This window comes from Drosophila montana, unplaced genomic scaffold, assembly GCF_035044405.1.
Source record: "Drosophila montana isolate Dmon_TW-CO22-7 unplaced genomic scaffold, ASM3504440v1 contig_1875_1, whole genome shotgun sequence".
Lineage (NCBI taxonomy): Eukaryota > Metazoa > Arthropoda > Insecta > Diptera > Drosophilidae > Drosophila > Drosophila montana.
The window spans coordinates 324,155-340,981 of record NW_026996793.1 but is presented as its reverse complement, the minus strand read 5'-3'; the positions used below and the strand labels follow the sequence as shown (position 1 = coordinate 340,981).

Here is a 16,827-nt window from a genome sequence, read left to right as displayed (position 1 = left end):
ATAACTCGGCCAAATCGCATCCGATTTTCACGAGGGTTGGCTCTTTGTTCACGGCTTGGCCTCTAGATCAATTTTGCATCTAAACCTGGAAACATGTTTCTTGGTCACAATTCATGTGAAAATGTTACCTTCAAATATCTTATATAGACATAGGTCAAAATTGTCGCCCCTCATAGCTCGGTCAAAACGCAACCGATTTTTATAAAGCTTGGCTTTTTGTTCATAATTTGGCCTCTAGAACAATTTGGCATCTAAATATGGCAACATTATTTATGGTCAAAATTCATGTGCAAATGGCACCCCAAATATCCCATATATGTAGACATGTATGTCAAAATGTCCCACCCCTATAACTCGGTCAAAATCAGCCGATTTTCATAAGGTTAGGCTCTTTGTTTATGGTTTGGCCTCGATATCAATTTGGCATCTAAATCTGGCAATATTATTTTTGTCAAAATTCAAAATTCTTCACAATTAGTTCACCTGTTTGTTTTTCAAAACTTACCTACCTGTTCGTTTTATTAAACAGCTAAAGTACAGATATTAGCACATAAGACAAGAGAAAATCGCATTTCCCCTTTAGTTTGTATGTAAAAACCATTTCCTTAATCCCCAAAAGCGATTGCACTGACTATTCTTTACGATGCATTAACTATATATAATAATTCTCGAAACTTTTTGTTCTCTTTATAGGCGTTGGCGGCAACAAATTGTTGCGGCTTTAAATACGAGTGCGATTATATCGAGAATCAAAGTGTAAAATTCGCCACAGCCGCAAAACTCGCGATTTCGACTGTCATCGGAGTAGTATCAACAAAAAAAAATAAAAATACAGACAGCAGACTGTAGCCAGTGGCCAGATGTAGCAGCTGCTCTAGCGCGACGTAAGCCCCATAAAAACGACATTAAAACAAACAAACAAACAAATAAGCAAATACATTTCGTATTGGGAAAAGCTGTTAAAAACCCCTTCACACCAACATGTTGGCCTTTCACAACGAGCACATTGCCAGTGAGTAAAACTAAAGCATACTTTTTTTTGTTTTTTATTTGGCCGCGCTTTAAGCTTAAAGCCATATTTACAAATATAGTAATAATTTTAAAAGCACAGCCGGCCACGAATGGTCCGGCATGGCATGGGCAGAGGTATATCGGTCTGGGTAAGGCGGCCGTGAGTCTGGGCTCTGTTTCTGGTTCTTGGCTGGCAGGAAAAATTGTAGAAATTTGTACACATTACAAACACTTGGGACACGGCAATTACACTTAAAAGGCAACTAGCGCCATTAAGCAATGTGCTTCGGGAACCAGCTGCACATATGGGACGCCGCCAGCCAAGCAGAACACAAAAAAGGGGAAGCGGGTAGGCGAGGGGGTTCCTGAAACGGCGAAGCCAACTTCTGGCGTTTTGCAAGCTAAAAAAGCGAATGAAGGCTAGCAGCGAGCACAGCCTGGCAACACTTGCAATCCATTAACTGTAATGCTGCGCCATTATGTTATGATTAAAAAAAAAAAATATTATCAAAAAGAAACAAAAAACATATTCCAGACTACTCTGCCTTTTGCTGACTTGAGACTGTGCCTACAAAGACATAATAGATGCGCAAGAATTGGATTTGGTTTCTTAAACGTATTGCAAGTATGTGACTATTGAGGCATAAAAAAACTAGAGTTATAAAGCTTTACAACTAGTTGGAATACCTAACTTTTATTCGTCAAAAAATATGAAGTAATAATAATATATATAGCTTGAGCTTTGGCTGGCTCAAAAAAATATAAATAAATATGTTGATTGCTTAATTGGGAGACCCGACCTTGAGCTAGCCAGACATCCAGCTATATAACAATATTTATAAATATTGCAGAGCTTATACAATTCAAGCCTTTAAACAGCGCAGTATTCGTGAATCTGAATTTAAATATTTTGTATTAAATTCAAATATTTAATCTGCATTACAAAAAGAAAAATATATTTACAATCAAAATATATAAAATATGTGAACATTTACGAGACCTAAACATTTATCAAGTATCAAAGGAACCAGTTCAAAAGACAAACAGACGACAGTCATCATTTTGGTTTGAACTCTTTGCACTTTGCCGTGAACCCAGCTTAGTCAGTCAGTCGGTCGTGTACATTAAATTCAATTGAATATTTCATAAGCTGCCAAACAACAAAGTACAACAATAACATAAGCAGCAGAGAAAACGGCGCACAAACACGAAGAGCGGCTGCCAAAACAGAAGCCAGTTTCCAAAAACAACAACAAAGACGAAAACAACAGCAACAACAACCACAATAGCGACAGGCATTCACAGTCTGCAAAAGTAAAAGCATACTTTTTGGCGCTTCTGCTATTGCAATTGTCTGTTTATATGTGCGTAAATGTGTGTGTGTACGCCGATGTGTCTGTGTGTGTGGCTCTATGTGTCTAGTGCTGTCTATACGTCCGGTTTGTCTGGCTCGATTGTGCTCGCTGATAATGGCCGCTGAACTTTGCTTTATTACATGCAAAAAAAAGAAAAGAATATTTAGTTTTATATGACCGACGACTGTTATACTCTTATGCTAAGGAAATCCAACTATAAGAGCAAAATGTTCTGGACATTGAGACCTGTCTTGAGCCCATGTTGAAAATGTTTCATTCATTCAAAATGTTATTGTGGCCAGGTTTGAAACAGATTCTGCTTGTGAAAATACTGACACAAAAGTTTTTTTTTATATTTTTTAGTACAATTATTGGTATGATAATTATCTATATAGTATTAATATATAGTATTAATAAAGTCACATTGCAATATTCATATTATTATTGTCCGGGTTGCAAACCAAAAAATATTATTGTTGCTCGTTTGGTTCACGGTTCCCTTCAAAGGTTCTGTTCGTGTATCTGGCCTTACACATCCATTAAGCCTGGTTCAAACCTGGCCTTGTCATATTTTCTTCTGTTTTTAACTTTAATTAGACAATCATGTTGAAATAAAATTTGATTCTATGTGATTAAGTTAAGCTCTAGATAAATGCAATGGCTGGGGGCCAAGTTTATTATTGTTTTTGTTTGGGTCTCCCTAAAAACTTGAACTCTATTCTATTTTAATTTTTGATATATAAATTCCGGTTTCAGTTTGACTAATTGTTTTCCAACAGGTTGCGTTTATTGTAAAAAGGCACTCCATTCTCAAATCCTTTTTGTTCAATACCTGTTTGAGGCTTTAATGAGTTTAAATTAGTTATTGTTCTTATCCTTATATATAGCTATTGTCTTTATCCTTATTGTTCTACATAATAGCTGACCTAGTTCAAATACCCTTGGCAAGTGTATCAGAAAGAAGGCCTGCCCTGGCCAAAAAGTCGTAGCCAAACCACAGACACGCTGGCAAGTGGCGAAGGAGCAAAAATACAAAAAATACAACAACAAAAATAAAAAAAATTGGAGGCAATTGCTGGGCGTGCCACTCAACTTTTAAAGTGGCACTCAAACAAAGCACCAGTCGTGCAAAAAATCCAGAAAGCCGACCGGCAGAACAGCAACAAACAACAAAAACTTGAAAATAAATTTTGGAAAATGAGCCGCACGCTCAACATGCAAAGGGGGCGTTTGTTGGAGGCATCATCTAAATGCCGCCTTATTAGTCAGCTATGAATTATGCACACAGCGCCCGTATTATCTAATATGCCGCAGGCGTCTAGTTAAATAATTGACAGCGCCCGTCCCAAGTCCTCCGCTCCCCCAACTCTTGCACCAGCCAGGTGGCTGGGCTCACGTAAATTGCCAGGTATTATGGGTTACATAAGTTATTCATTAAGTTATTATGTGTTTAAAGGCTCACACAATGCCAACGTTGAGGGCTGCAGAAGAGGTGCTTAGCTTTTATTGTTTATTGGCAGTGCTCATGATACTTTCAGCATGCCCACACACACTCACACACACACACACTTACCCCAACACCAGCATTCTTTTAGCTGGTCTACCTGGGCATTTCGCTCCTTTGATCTGACTTTACCTTTTGTTAAACGTCTTAAGTGCAGCTTCGCTTGTTGCACACCTCTCGAGTTACCAGCAGCCAGCAGCCAGCAAGCAGCTGGCAGCCCCCAGCTCCCAGTTGGCTGTATTTTTATTTTTAACCCTCCGGAAATTGTTATGCTTAATGGCTTTTCAGTTTACGTTTTAGTTGCTTTTTATTGTGTTTTGCTGTGCTGTGTTTTGTTGCTGCTGCTGTTGGCGTCTTTAATCTTAACTGCTTTATGATTTATTTAGATACGGTTTCATATATTTTTAGAACATCAATAGCTTTTAGCTAGTTGTTAGCAATTAAAGTCGCTGGAATTAATTGGTCTCAGTTTTAACAGTTTCATTAGATATTGTTGCATTCTCTTATACCCTGCAATATGGGTAAGAGGGCATCTTTTGTTCGAACTCTTGATATTTTTTGCAGAAATATTTTTGTCAACCTCTTCAGACCTAGACAGAGTATCAGCTAGTCGGGTACTTCCCTTGTTAGAGCATTTTTGCTAGCTTACCGTAGATTTTACATGTGTAAAAGTTAATTTGCTGTCAGGGGCTTTTTTCCAGTATCTTTTGGTGGCTTAGACTTGAAGTAGTTACTGCTTTAGATCAATATCTAAAGCCGTTGAGGGAAATTGAGTTTGCTAAAGTTTTATTACATCTTTTTTAGGGCATCTTTCTGCTCGCTGTGTGTGAGTTAATGTGGTGATTAGGCAAACGGTTGCGGTAGGGGATTAAGTTATAGAAGTTAGACATGCTCAAGGTACACTTAAATTGGTTACGAAATTGTTATTTAGATTAAAACTCCATGAACATTAATAGAGTATATATTTAAATATTTGTAGACATGGGGAAATAAATAATTAAAATATGTCTAAAGCGTTTGATTAATGAATGATTGATTGATTGAGTGTGGACGACTTTCTTAAAGATCGTTATTACTGACACGTTGCTTGTCTGGTGCCTTAACCTTTTCAATCCAATCTGAAACACATAAGAGCATTTGAATAAATCATATTAAGTTGATGTTTTTCACGTTCACTTTTTACATTTCAACACACACACACACACATATCCCTTCTGTTTGTGTCATAAATAAAGCATACGACCTGCGGTTTTGTTGCGCCCTTTGGCTTTCGGAAAACTGAAAACTTTTCACTTTCACATAAAGCAAACAATGCTCAGGGCAGCTAGCCATTCTTATCTCTTTGTGGCTGGCCAAAAACTGACATTTAGCAAGCATATTAACATGAACGAACACGTTAATGAATCACTTTGGCCACACTGACCGCAGCTATAAAATGCGTCCCTCAAACAGGGACAAACACGCACAGCCAGCGAGAGCAACAGAATTCGGGACGATGGCAACCACTCAAAACTGGATGGGTTCGCTGTGGTTACAAAAAATGGAATTGGGTGGTTGGGTAGTTGGGTGGCAACAGACGCAAACGTGCAAAGCGAAAAATGCCAAGCGACTTGAAGAATTTAATTAGCATAAGTTTTGTGCGAAACGTAAAACAAAAATTGAAAAATTGAAATATCAAAGAGCTTGCCAGAGGATGACGACGACGACGATGACGATGACGACGCGACGGGTATGCCGCATGTTTTATGTATGTATTTATATTGTGCAAATAAGTTTATTTTATTAAAAGTTGCAAAACATTTCGCCAAGCGCAATGGCAAATGTAAGTAGGCAAAAATGAAGAAAAACAAAATAGCAGCTGAAAACGCTCCCGCCCGTAACAGCGAGACGGGGCACTTGTGTACTTTGCTGTCAAAGTCATTCAAATTCAGTGCATGCATAAAAAATTAACTTAGAAGAGCCACCCAAACCAGCCAAACCACCCGAACCTACCGCACCACCCAGCTAAACAACGAACGACAGCAGCGAATTAAAGGTCTCACTTTTGTGGTAGCCAAAAAGTTCTTTCAAGTGCCCCTTCACTGAGCACCGAGTACCGAGTACTGAGTACTGAGTACCGAGTACCGAGTACTTTGATGAGTTGCAATTAAAATTGGTAGCATGGCCTTGTCGTTGTTGGCAGAAGTGCGTTGCAGGAGTAGCTGGCCAGTGAAAGCGAGGCAGCCATCAATTGAATTTTGGCTTTGATAGTTGCCAAAGCAAATCTCAAAAATTGTATATGCTCAAATATAATGAATACGCAAAGGAGGCTAGCAGTAAAATTGAGCTCAAAGTCGGATAATTAATTGAGAGAAATTTTCTTGTTTCGACTATAAATATTTTTGCCAAAGGTATATAAATTGTGTCGCGATATGATGGCGAAAGTATACCATAGTACTTATAAGATAATAAGTGTCCATGCAAACAGATCTGTCAGTTTTAAAGCTACTAGCTTTTCTTTTCTTTATTAGTATCTTATTTGGCTTAACCTTGTATTATAATAATACATAGCTAAATTAATACAAATCTAAATTAAATTTTCATAAATTTCTTTTGGACATAAGTTACAGCCCAATCAGAAGCTTAGCAAAAATGTTTCATAAAAATGTTTCCTGCAATTTTCCACACTTTTAGGTGCAATTTTTCAAAATCCTGTACTAGTTTGAACATACATACCATATAGCAGGAATTACAGCAAAAATGTAAGCTTCCTCTATATATGTATATAGAGAGAAATATTTAGTTTTCTAAAGGCCAATTTCGCTATGCAGCTAAAAAGTTAATTATTGTATTTTTAAAAAGCTGCAAACCCACCTGCACTTGATGACAATTGAGAATTGGAACGTGCAATTAGAAGCATTTGCTACGTTTGGGTTTGGTTAAAAGTTCTGTCATTTAGTTAATTTGTTTCGGCTCCTTTTGGTCGAAAACTCGTTTCTGTTGCCATTGTTGTAAAGCGGGTTAAACGCGGCGTATGCGTAACTAATTGCTTTGACCAGGCAGCTAACAGCAGTTGCTGCCACTCACATACCCAACTAACCAGCGCAACGGGGAGCCATTTAAACGATGCCAATTTGAAGGCCACTCAACGGCACAGAACCAGAACAGGAGGAGGACTTAAACTAAAGACCAGAAGCACTTGGGTGCCACCACTTTGGAGTTTCTAGTTCTCGCAACGACGCACATGTGGCAAATTGTCGCCAAATGTGCGAGTGGAGTGCAACACACACACACAAACACACACAAACACACACAAACACACACAAACACACACACAAAAACCTAGCGCCGCACAACAATGGAGTCCGAGAGCGAGTGTGCCGAGACGACCGGCACGTTATAAAAATTGTATTTTAAAAGTCATTAGCAGCTTTGCTGCCTGTCATTGGGAATCGCGCGACAAGAGGAGTTGACAACCGATTCGCTCACCATTTTGTTTTCGTATTTGTTGTTGTTGTTCTTCTTCTTATTGCAAAGCACGCATAGCGCCCAATTTGGATACCCCGTAAACAAATATGAATGCATGATGAGCATAATAGCTGATAGTGGTAGAAATCTATTTTATTTCATCATTAGCAGAGGTTGAATTAGTTAATCATAATAATTATATAATTGAACCCAATAGTTCAGTTTTAATATAATTAAACATGAACCTCAACCTTCAAATAAATTTTGAAACGAATCGTTAGGCTTCAATCTTGGTCTACTTTTCATTTCAGTTTTTACCAGAGATAGTCAAGTGTTTAATATCTTTAAAAATATGTTTATTTTACACTTAATATTTTTTATTTGAGACTATAAATCAAATCCTTATTGTCAAGCGATTAAATCAAATTATCGGCGTCGGGTATTCTAAAGTTGCGCAGCAAAAAGAACTTATTTTTTATATTTATTTTATTTTTCTTATTTGTTTGTTTTTGTTCGTTTAGTTTTTGTAGGTGTCGTGTTTGGAATATATTTTGTAGCATATTTCTTGTCCGGGACCGACTGCAATTAGTAAGCGTTGAGCGGAGCGTGTCCTGACAACCACCACATACATATACATATATGAGTGATTTTTAATTAATAAACTCATTAGGCCTGCTCTTCTTGTTGTTGTTGCTTTTTGTTGCTGTTGCTGTGTTTTACCCGTTTTAATTACTGGCAGCTGCCGTGTGTTTGAGTATGGTACGAGCCTGTATGGCTGACCCCTTGCTGCCATATAATTTCCTGGCATTTCAACAATGTGCCGACAATTTTTATGTTTTTAGACGTTTTTGCTTGTTGGCAGCAGCAGTGGCAGTAGCAGTAGCAGTTGACGTCGCATCGCCGGTTCGTTGGCAGCTTTTGTTGCCGCTGTCGTTCAACTTTTGACGTGTTGCATGAGCCCCTGCCAGACAAAAGGCAATGCCGCCGACCTTTCAGTTCAACAAGAGGCGAGTCAGAAACGTGCGAGAGTTTGCCTAAAAAATTAAATATAATTGTTGTTGCTGTTGCTGTTGTTATTGTTGTTGTTGCTGTGGTTAGCTGGTTAACACTACTGAGGACAGGCCGCACCACAGGCACACACAGGCGACGACAGCAGACAGCAGTCAGCAGTGGGGCATCGGTTTGGGGCTCATATCCCATGCTGTGTGACGTTTAGAACCACATATTATAGTTGGTATGAAAGTTGGTGTTGCTGTTGGTGTTGCTGTTGTTCTTGTTGTTGCTATTGTGATTGCCTGACAAGTGCTGCTTAGCTCGCACCATAATGTAGGCAGCTCAGTGGCGGCGTTTTGCAGGTACAAATTGTACAAGGGGGATATCAGTGTACTTAATTAACATATATTCTATATGCAATGTTATTTTAATTATTTTAAGTAGTTATTAATTACTCGTTTAATATCAACTTTCAAATTGGTCATTCGCTTCGAAACATTAAATATGATTATTCTGGGTTAAACAATAGGCAATAATAGTTCAAAAAGCATAGCTAAAAGATCTTAAAATTTTATATATTCTAGTAATTTTTGCATCTCAAGAATTACTTTCCCAGTGAAAATTCAAATATGATTAACCTATTAATAATTACCAAATAAGCTCCTTTCATGCAACACCTGTGCCTGCTCTCGGCCTACGGAAAACAAGGAGTAAAAAAGAATAATGTCAAAGAAATAACACGGATTTATGAAATGGCCACAAAACGGCGCTAAACACGTTGACGCGCTCAACACGCAAAGCACCACAAAATTATGCGCAGCTCTGGCTTGGCGGGGTAGAAGCCAAATAACGGCTGCCCCACTTAGCCACACACCACTCAAAATGCATTAATTGAGCGACAAAACGAAATGTTTTACCAAGTTAAACACGAAAATATATAGTTATGCAAAATAGATAGTATACAGAGGGTAGATTTAGTTAAGTAAATATTTAAAAATATCCAAATTTTGTTGGGATTTAAAAAGTCTATATAATTAGGAACAAAGTGACGAATTACATTTTTATACATTTCTATGTAGAAGACAGTATGTCCTGACTGACTGATTGGTCATCAATGCACAGGCCAAACAGTAAGAGCTAGGATGCTAACATTTTCACTATAGTTGCACGCTAAGACGGGGTTTTAGAAAATTCCACCCGCAAGTGTGAAAAATACGCGAAAAACGGTCGCATGAAACTTTTCTGTTTACCATTCCGATCAGCATCAAACTGATTTTCAAACATCTTTGTTCAAATTCATATTAGTATTGTTTCACACTTTTCCTCCCTGGTGGAAATGGAGGTCAAAGATTCAAATTGATATCCAAGGATGTTTATGAAAATTGATTTGAGACGTTCTTCACACTTTTTGCAGAATCCAAGTTTCCTGGTTGGAAAATGCAGATCAAAGATCAGACTTTGTTTATATATAATAATAAAGATCTCTTATCATATGTTATTTATAGGACAGCTTTTCTTCAATATAAATGCCAAATTAGTTTTATTTTCATTATACGTTTTCTATTTCAGGTTGCGCCTTTTTAACCTATTTTAGTCCAGACAGCACGAGCACGGCTGCCAATTCGCCAACACCTGGAGCACAGGCATCGCTTTACAATGATAAACAGTCCATAACAGGGGTAAGTCGAAAGCTGTAAATATTTAGTAGACACTGTACACAGACTCACTCTCTCTCGCTCCCTCGCTATATTTCTCTAAAACACACACACACATAAAAGTATGCTATACAACTATTTATATATGTACATATATGTGTATGCACATTTATAGTTTAACTGCAATGCAAATATTTTTATTTGTTAACCTCATTTGCATACGTGTTATTGCCATAAATCAAAAGCAAAAACCTAACAAATTAGTTATGCAACAAAGTTTTATTATTTAGTTTTTTTTTTCCACGCACAATTAGTCGGACGGGCGAGTTTCTGTCTCTAAACCTGGAAAAACCTAATTCTCTTACATTTATTGCAATTTATGCAGTGCGTAATAATATTTATTATTTGCTTGCATAGGGTATAATAACTTTTTTATTAAGTATGTAACGTTTCGATGAACTAAACACGGCAATAAAAGAAATATATTAGAAATTATTACATTAGTCTCTTGGTCAGGAGCGGCTGGATCGGATAAGAGCTGATTTAATTATTATTATATTATATATTATTATAAGTATAGTATAAAGATAAACGCAATCGATCTCGAGCTCTTTTAATAGAATAACAAGTAATAGGGCTCTAGACGGGAGGGCCCTCCCAAGGGGATGCCCTGAACCTTCTTCTAGCAATACCAAAGACAGTTTCCAGCTCATGGGGCAGGGGTGAAAGCTAGAAAATAGAAGACACTGGATGTGTGTACACTATTCTAGGAGCTATATGTCAAATTTGGTGACTTTTTCTTAAAACTTAAGAGATTTGCTCAAAAAACAGGATTTCGATATCTATTTTTGTCGATTGTTTTGAAACAGGGCATGTTATCGATTATCGAAAACAAACTCGAGCTGAGCGTGTACTAAAAGGACCTACGTTCCAAATTTCAAGGCTTTAGCTCTTATAGGACGAACGAATTTGGACTGACGGACAGGGCTAGATCGGCTCGGCCATTGATGCTGAACAAGAATATAATGGATTTGAAGATGCTTCCTTCTGCCGGTTAAAAAGTTCAAAGGTAGCTTCTTCAGCTAAGACATAATGTTCTCCCTTTACAAACCAAAATTATATTCTTGCTTTGACCAAATTCTGTAGACACTTATATCAAGATTTCTGCAAGAGCATTATTTATTCGGCAGACCGAACCCTGTATTTTCATGCTGTAACTACTTTATTCATGCATTTCAATTTGCATAGCCTTTCAGTGTTTTAGTTTGTTTATTATTTTAATTTATTTTATTTTATTTTGCTTTATTTTAATTGTCCTTTTCTGCTAACTTTTACTTTATAGCAATGGCAAAATTTGTGCACTGCATTTTGTTGATAACTCTGACTGTTGCTGTTGTTGTTTTTGTTGCTGCATTTAGTTGAAATTGTGATTAATTAATTTTAGTAAAATATGCTCGTTGCCTTTCTCGTTCTCACTTACTCTCATCCTTGCTAATTGTGTTGATTTTAGCAATTAGCAGCAGGCATACGTGTGCGTGCGTGGGCATGGCAAATAGCTGCCAGAATGTAAATTAAATATTGCAAATTTATAACCGTTTTCACAGTCAATAAATAAAGCACCTGCACACAAAGTTTCATACCTGTGCACTCTACCTCCCATTGGCGAACACGTGTAAATGTGTAAATATGTTAAACTAACGTATGTTTTTGGTTTTCTATTTGACTGCTGCCGCCGGCAGCAAAAAACGCATTTCAAATATATTAGCCAAAATATTTCTTTAATGGAAATTAAATGCAACAGCTCGGTGGCAAAATAAACAAACAATAATACGGATTCTATAGCCGTTGTGTCTTGAAAAGATTTTGAAAAGATATTAAAACATAAACTTTTTAAATAAACGAGTTGAAAATATGTTGACTTTTTGTCAAAGCCGTGCTTGAAACTTTTCAGCAAAATTGTGTCAAAAAGTTGTATGAAAACACAAATATTTTACATACAAATTTATTTTCTTTAAATATATATATTTTCATGCATGGGTTAGTCTAGTTTTCTTCTTTTCTTTGGCACACACAAAAACAATTAATAATTTCTAAATGGCAAGTTTAATAATTGAAATAAAGGACTCTTCGTTTTTCTCTTGATTTCTCTTTTGCATAAAATTCACCTGAATAAATTGTCTAAAATTCATAAACGAATTGAAATTTTTGCATAAAATATTAAAAACCAAACATAAAACATTTGCAACAACTGCAACAACGACAGTAGACAACAGAAGAAACAAGTTTATTGAATATGCAAAATTTGCATTGTAAGAACAAAAAATTGAAATTCTTCTCCACCCGCCCCAACCGACTTTCTACCCCGAACAAAGATAAATGGATAGATAGCCGCAGCCTAGCATTTTTGGCTTGAATTACTTTTGCTCTTGTTTTCATATTTTCTTTGTCTACAACCCACACACACACATACAACACACACATATTCACACACAACCATTTTGTGGTCGTTTTGTATAGAAATTTATTACATTTTCTCTGCGTGAGAAGGAAGTGCAGCTGGGAAGGAGATGAGAGACTTTCTACCTCATTCAAAACTTTGTTTGTGCCACTTGTGCGGCGGCAGTTTTGCAACAACTTTGCTGCCAACTCTTTAGCATTGTTGTTGCTATTGTTGTTGTTTCTGTTGTTGCTCTTGTTGTTGTGATACTTATTAAAATTTTCTTAGAAACACAACAAGTCGAGAAGAGTGCTTACAGTTTTTTGTTTTTGCTCTCATTTTTTATTTATTTTCTTTATCATTCTTGTTGTCTCTGACCCAAGTGCGCTCTTTGTTATTTTAATATTGTGGACCATGAGTGAGGCACGGTGTGGAGCTGTTGGGGCAGACACAGACAGGAAGTGCAAGTACTTTTGCATAATCAATTGTGTAATGTAATAGCTCTTTCATTGAGGCAATTTTTAATTAACTCACAAGTGGCTTGGAAGAGTCCGAGCAACGAGTGCAACTGCACTCGACAATCGCACTGTAAATCGAGTATTCGTTTGTGATCAAAACTGTTCAGTCTTGAACTTATCAGTGAAGTATATAACTTCCGTTTCCGCTTCAACATACTTTGGCAAAGTTTGTGCAAATGAAATGCGCCTGTCCGCAAAAGGAAACAGTTTAGCATAAAAATGAAAAGTCAAGACGCCAAAAAATGGCAAAAAAAAAAAGTATAAGAATAGGGAAATCCTCGGACTCTGACAACTCTGGCAACTGGCAATCGAGCTGGCGGGCTAGCTTTATCTGAATCTTATACGCTGCTTTGTCGTATTCAAATTTCTATTTAAAAAGTCAAACAGAAATTTGTGTTTCTGTGTGTGTGTGTGTGTGTGTGGGCGGAAAACTTGTGCAATGGCTAAATGCAATGCAAGGAAATCATAACGGAAATTTTTTCGAAAATGAAAAATATCTGTAGCAGAGAGCTGAGCTGAGTGCACAGGATGTGGGCAGTAACTTTGCACACATGCCAGCAAGGCAGCCATGCAGGCAGTCGACGGCCCAGGAAGTGTCTGCAGAGAAATTCTAGCGGAAAACACCAAGCGGCCCAGTGCACCCCACCGCCACACCCACTCAAAAAAATAATAGAAGAATATATGCAGTAAATAATAAAGCGCATACTTTAAGAGCGGGCATCCCAGCCCACAGCTGCGACCGCTGGCACCATTGATTAATGGCCACGAGCTTTGCTAATTCTCTGCAGCGGCAATAAAGTCTCCAGTTTCAAATGTATCTTTTGTGCATAGTATGCGTTACCAGGGCTTGTTCAGTCATTGTGCTTGGCCTCTCTCTGTCTGTCCAGCTGTAAAATATTTTTGCTTACGTGGCCATGTAAACACACACACAACGAACAAAATGACAAAAAAAAGGAATCTGCCGAAATCAGCACAAAAACATTTAACCGCAGTCTGCAATTAATCAAGTACGCCCATGTCTAAGAGAAAGCATGAGCAGAGTTTGTAATTGATGAATGCTAACGACCAAAAAATGCTCTACTAATTGTGTAAAATGTGTTGTACGGTTTTTTTTTTACAAAAAACTAAACATATTATTTTGCTATAAAAGTATTTGCAGTGATCATGAATCCAGAAGGATTTGTAAAAAATAAAACAACAAGAATGCTGCAGTTTTCTGAATTCCTTTTAACGCTGACATAAGAAAATAAACTTCGAACAGTGTTTGAGGAAAAAAAATCGTTTAACAAAAAGAAACATAAGCTCAGACCTATTTTAATAAGATTTTAGGGTTTGCTTTTTGCGAATCCGACGTCGCCGACGGATTTGCTTAAATTTAACAGAAGTTGCTCAATTAGCTGGTCACATGTCCATTAAATCGCGAAATAGCGTAGTTTGAGTCTAGATCGATTAAATTTATATATTACTGAAACTATAATTCGAAGACCGTCCCAAAAGTATTTCGGTAAAGTTTTCATGAATCGTTAGAAACAAGCGAATTACATTTTAAAATTCTGAATGTCTCACAATTTATTAATTGTTAAATTTCTCTAGAAAGGATTTTTTTCATCTAGTTCTTGCTGTTCTCATCTTAAGCTTTCCTTTAAAGATCTAGCCAATAATATATACAGGGTATATGCTAGTCGAGTACTTGCGACCATAACATTTTTACTTGTTTCAATGCAACGCCAAAATAAAAAAAATTACAAACAAATTCCTCGATGCTCGAGCTGAGCCGTTGGTCAGACCCAGGTTAAGGCTAGGGCTCCGGCTGAGGCTACGGCTTTAGCTCCGGCTACGGCTCAGTCGATTGGGAGGAGTTCGCTGCATCAATTTGGCAATTTATCTGGCCCATCTGCATTTGTTGATTTTGCGCCGGCGAGTAGTATGCCACAATGTTTGCTATTGTCCGCTTTGCATAAGAGCTAACGAACTAGATTTTTTCCTCCTACTTGGAGGCTTTGAGCTGTGTCTGCACTCGGCGCGCTTCATTGGCATATCAATCAACGGCCAAAAGCGGGAAATGAATTCGCTTACTCACACGGCCCGCAGACGAGAGATAGCGGAGAATGTGGATGCCTCGGATTTTTTATTTGCTGCTTCTACTCTTTTTTTTTTCCGCATCTGCTGATGTAGTTGTTGTTGGCGCGGCCGGATGCCATTTTAATTAAGTGTTGGGGGCCTGTAACCGAAGCCAGGACGATGGCGTCGGTGGTTCTGGCGCCTGGCCAAAGCCCTTTTTGGCGTGTCTTCTCTGTCTGACCGTGAGGAATTTAACATTTAGAACGGAAGCGTGCAAAAAAATAAAAAGGAGAAGAGCAGGAAACCAGCTGAGCAGTGACAGCTGCGGGGTGTAGTTGTTGCGGACGTTGGTTGCGACTGACAGTTTAATTATTATTTTTGCAAATCAGTTAATTAATTAAGATGGCTGAGATTGCTCTGGGCAAGGACAGAGCATATGAGCTGCGGCACGCCATGAACAACGTTCAAAAAACCAAAAACCAGCTTGTTAATCAATTAAATGGTCAAGAGTTTATTTTTGTTTTGTCCTATAACAAGCTGTCTGTAAAATGAGGACGGAAAATAGATTAAAATTCATTTTAGATTTGGTCTCCAATTCCCACCAACGGCCTCCAACTTCACGCTACCTTTTAAGGCAGTTTTTTAATGCACATATTAACCAAAAATGTACATGTGATACAAGCAAAAGGCATACCAAGTCCCGCAATAAGCTTGCTTACAACACACACTTTCAGGCTTATAATGGTCTAATGAGTCTTATTTATGCTATTACCTGCCACGCCCACTGCCAACACGCCCGTGTACCCTAAGCAGGGACAAGGGATTGCACTTTGCTTCAGCTCCAACTCCAACTCCTGTTCCTGTTCTTGCTCGAGCTTATGTTGCCGCTGCCGTTGCTCGGCTTGCAATTAAATCCGCTTTGCAAATTTATGACCAACGAATTGCTCTTTGCGGTTTTTCAGCCCAACAAAAAGACACAAAATATTCCAGCAATGCCACACACTGAACGAGCCATGTCTCTGTGGGTATTACGACTAAGTGAGTTTTTCTTTATGCCACACATATGCAGCATGCAAAACGAAGAGTTGCCAACTGTAGGCCAGAGCAACACTACCTTATGTTCGATTTCAAAGTGCCTGCTCTCGAGTGTGCACTCGAATGAGCCACAAAAAAAAAGTACAACAGTAGCAAAGGCGCAATTAAGCATAAAGCGTGCAGATAAAAAGTCAAAGAGTCGAGCTGAATGAACAAAAAAACAAAAATTATACCAAAGCGTAAAGATTAACACAAAAAATGAAAAAAACAAAAACCTGCTGGTAATGAGGCAAACAGAGTAGCTTGATTAATGCGAGCAGCTGCAGCTGCCCCTTTCCATTCCCTCCTCTTGTATGCAACATTTGAAGCCGCAACGGGCCATAAAAATTGTCTGCCTTTCGTTGCATGGAACTGGCAATTTTCAACTTTGGGAAATCCATGAAATGTGGTCGCTGCGACTACAAAGAGCATATTTTATGCAAGCGCATGTGTAAAAATATATTTTATTAGGCGCTGCAAGGATGCCACATGGCTGCATTCATGAATGCACGAAGCAAAAGTCCTGACTCGCTTTTGCATTACCAAAATGCCAAGGCGCGCGACATTTCTTTTTTATTGAGAGCAAACAGACAGACAGCGCGAGAGTCAGGACAGCCGGAGTCCCGACACTGTAATAAAAATGTCGAAATCCTTGGAATGTGTGTGCGCTTAAAAAAGGGTGCCTTGCCGCCTGCCAAGGTGCTCCTGGCATATTTATCACGCAATTGTCACCAAACAACGACAGCAACAACTTCATCGACTCGCAACTGTT

The 16,827-nt window shown here is 38.1% G+C and overlaps 1 protein-coding gene across 4 annotated transcripts in view; it reads left to right on the top strand.

The window, feature by feature from the left end:
* Positions 1-571: 571 nt before the first annotated feature.
* bru3 (bruno 3) overlaps positions 572-16,827 on the top strand; it is a 315,854-nt gene continuing 299,598 nt past the window's right edge. For 3 of the 4 annotated variants that reach the window (XM_064700744.1, XM_064700741.1, XM_064700739.1), the window contains exons 1-2: positions 694-1,012; positions 9,880-9,989. In XM_064700744.1, the coding sequence (XP_064556814.1) occupies positions 982-1,012; positions 9,880-9,989 (141 nt within the window). In that variant the 5' untranslated portion in view covers positions 694-981. Of the gene's footprint in view, positions 587-693; positions 1,013-9,879; positions 9,990-16,827 lie in introns of those variants that run through there. The other variant, XM_064700747.1, reaches the window with a different exon arrangement.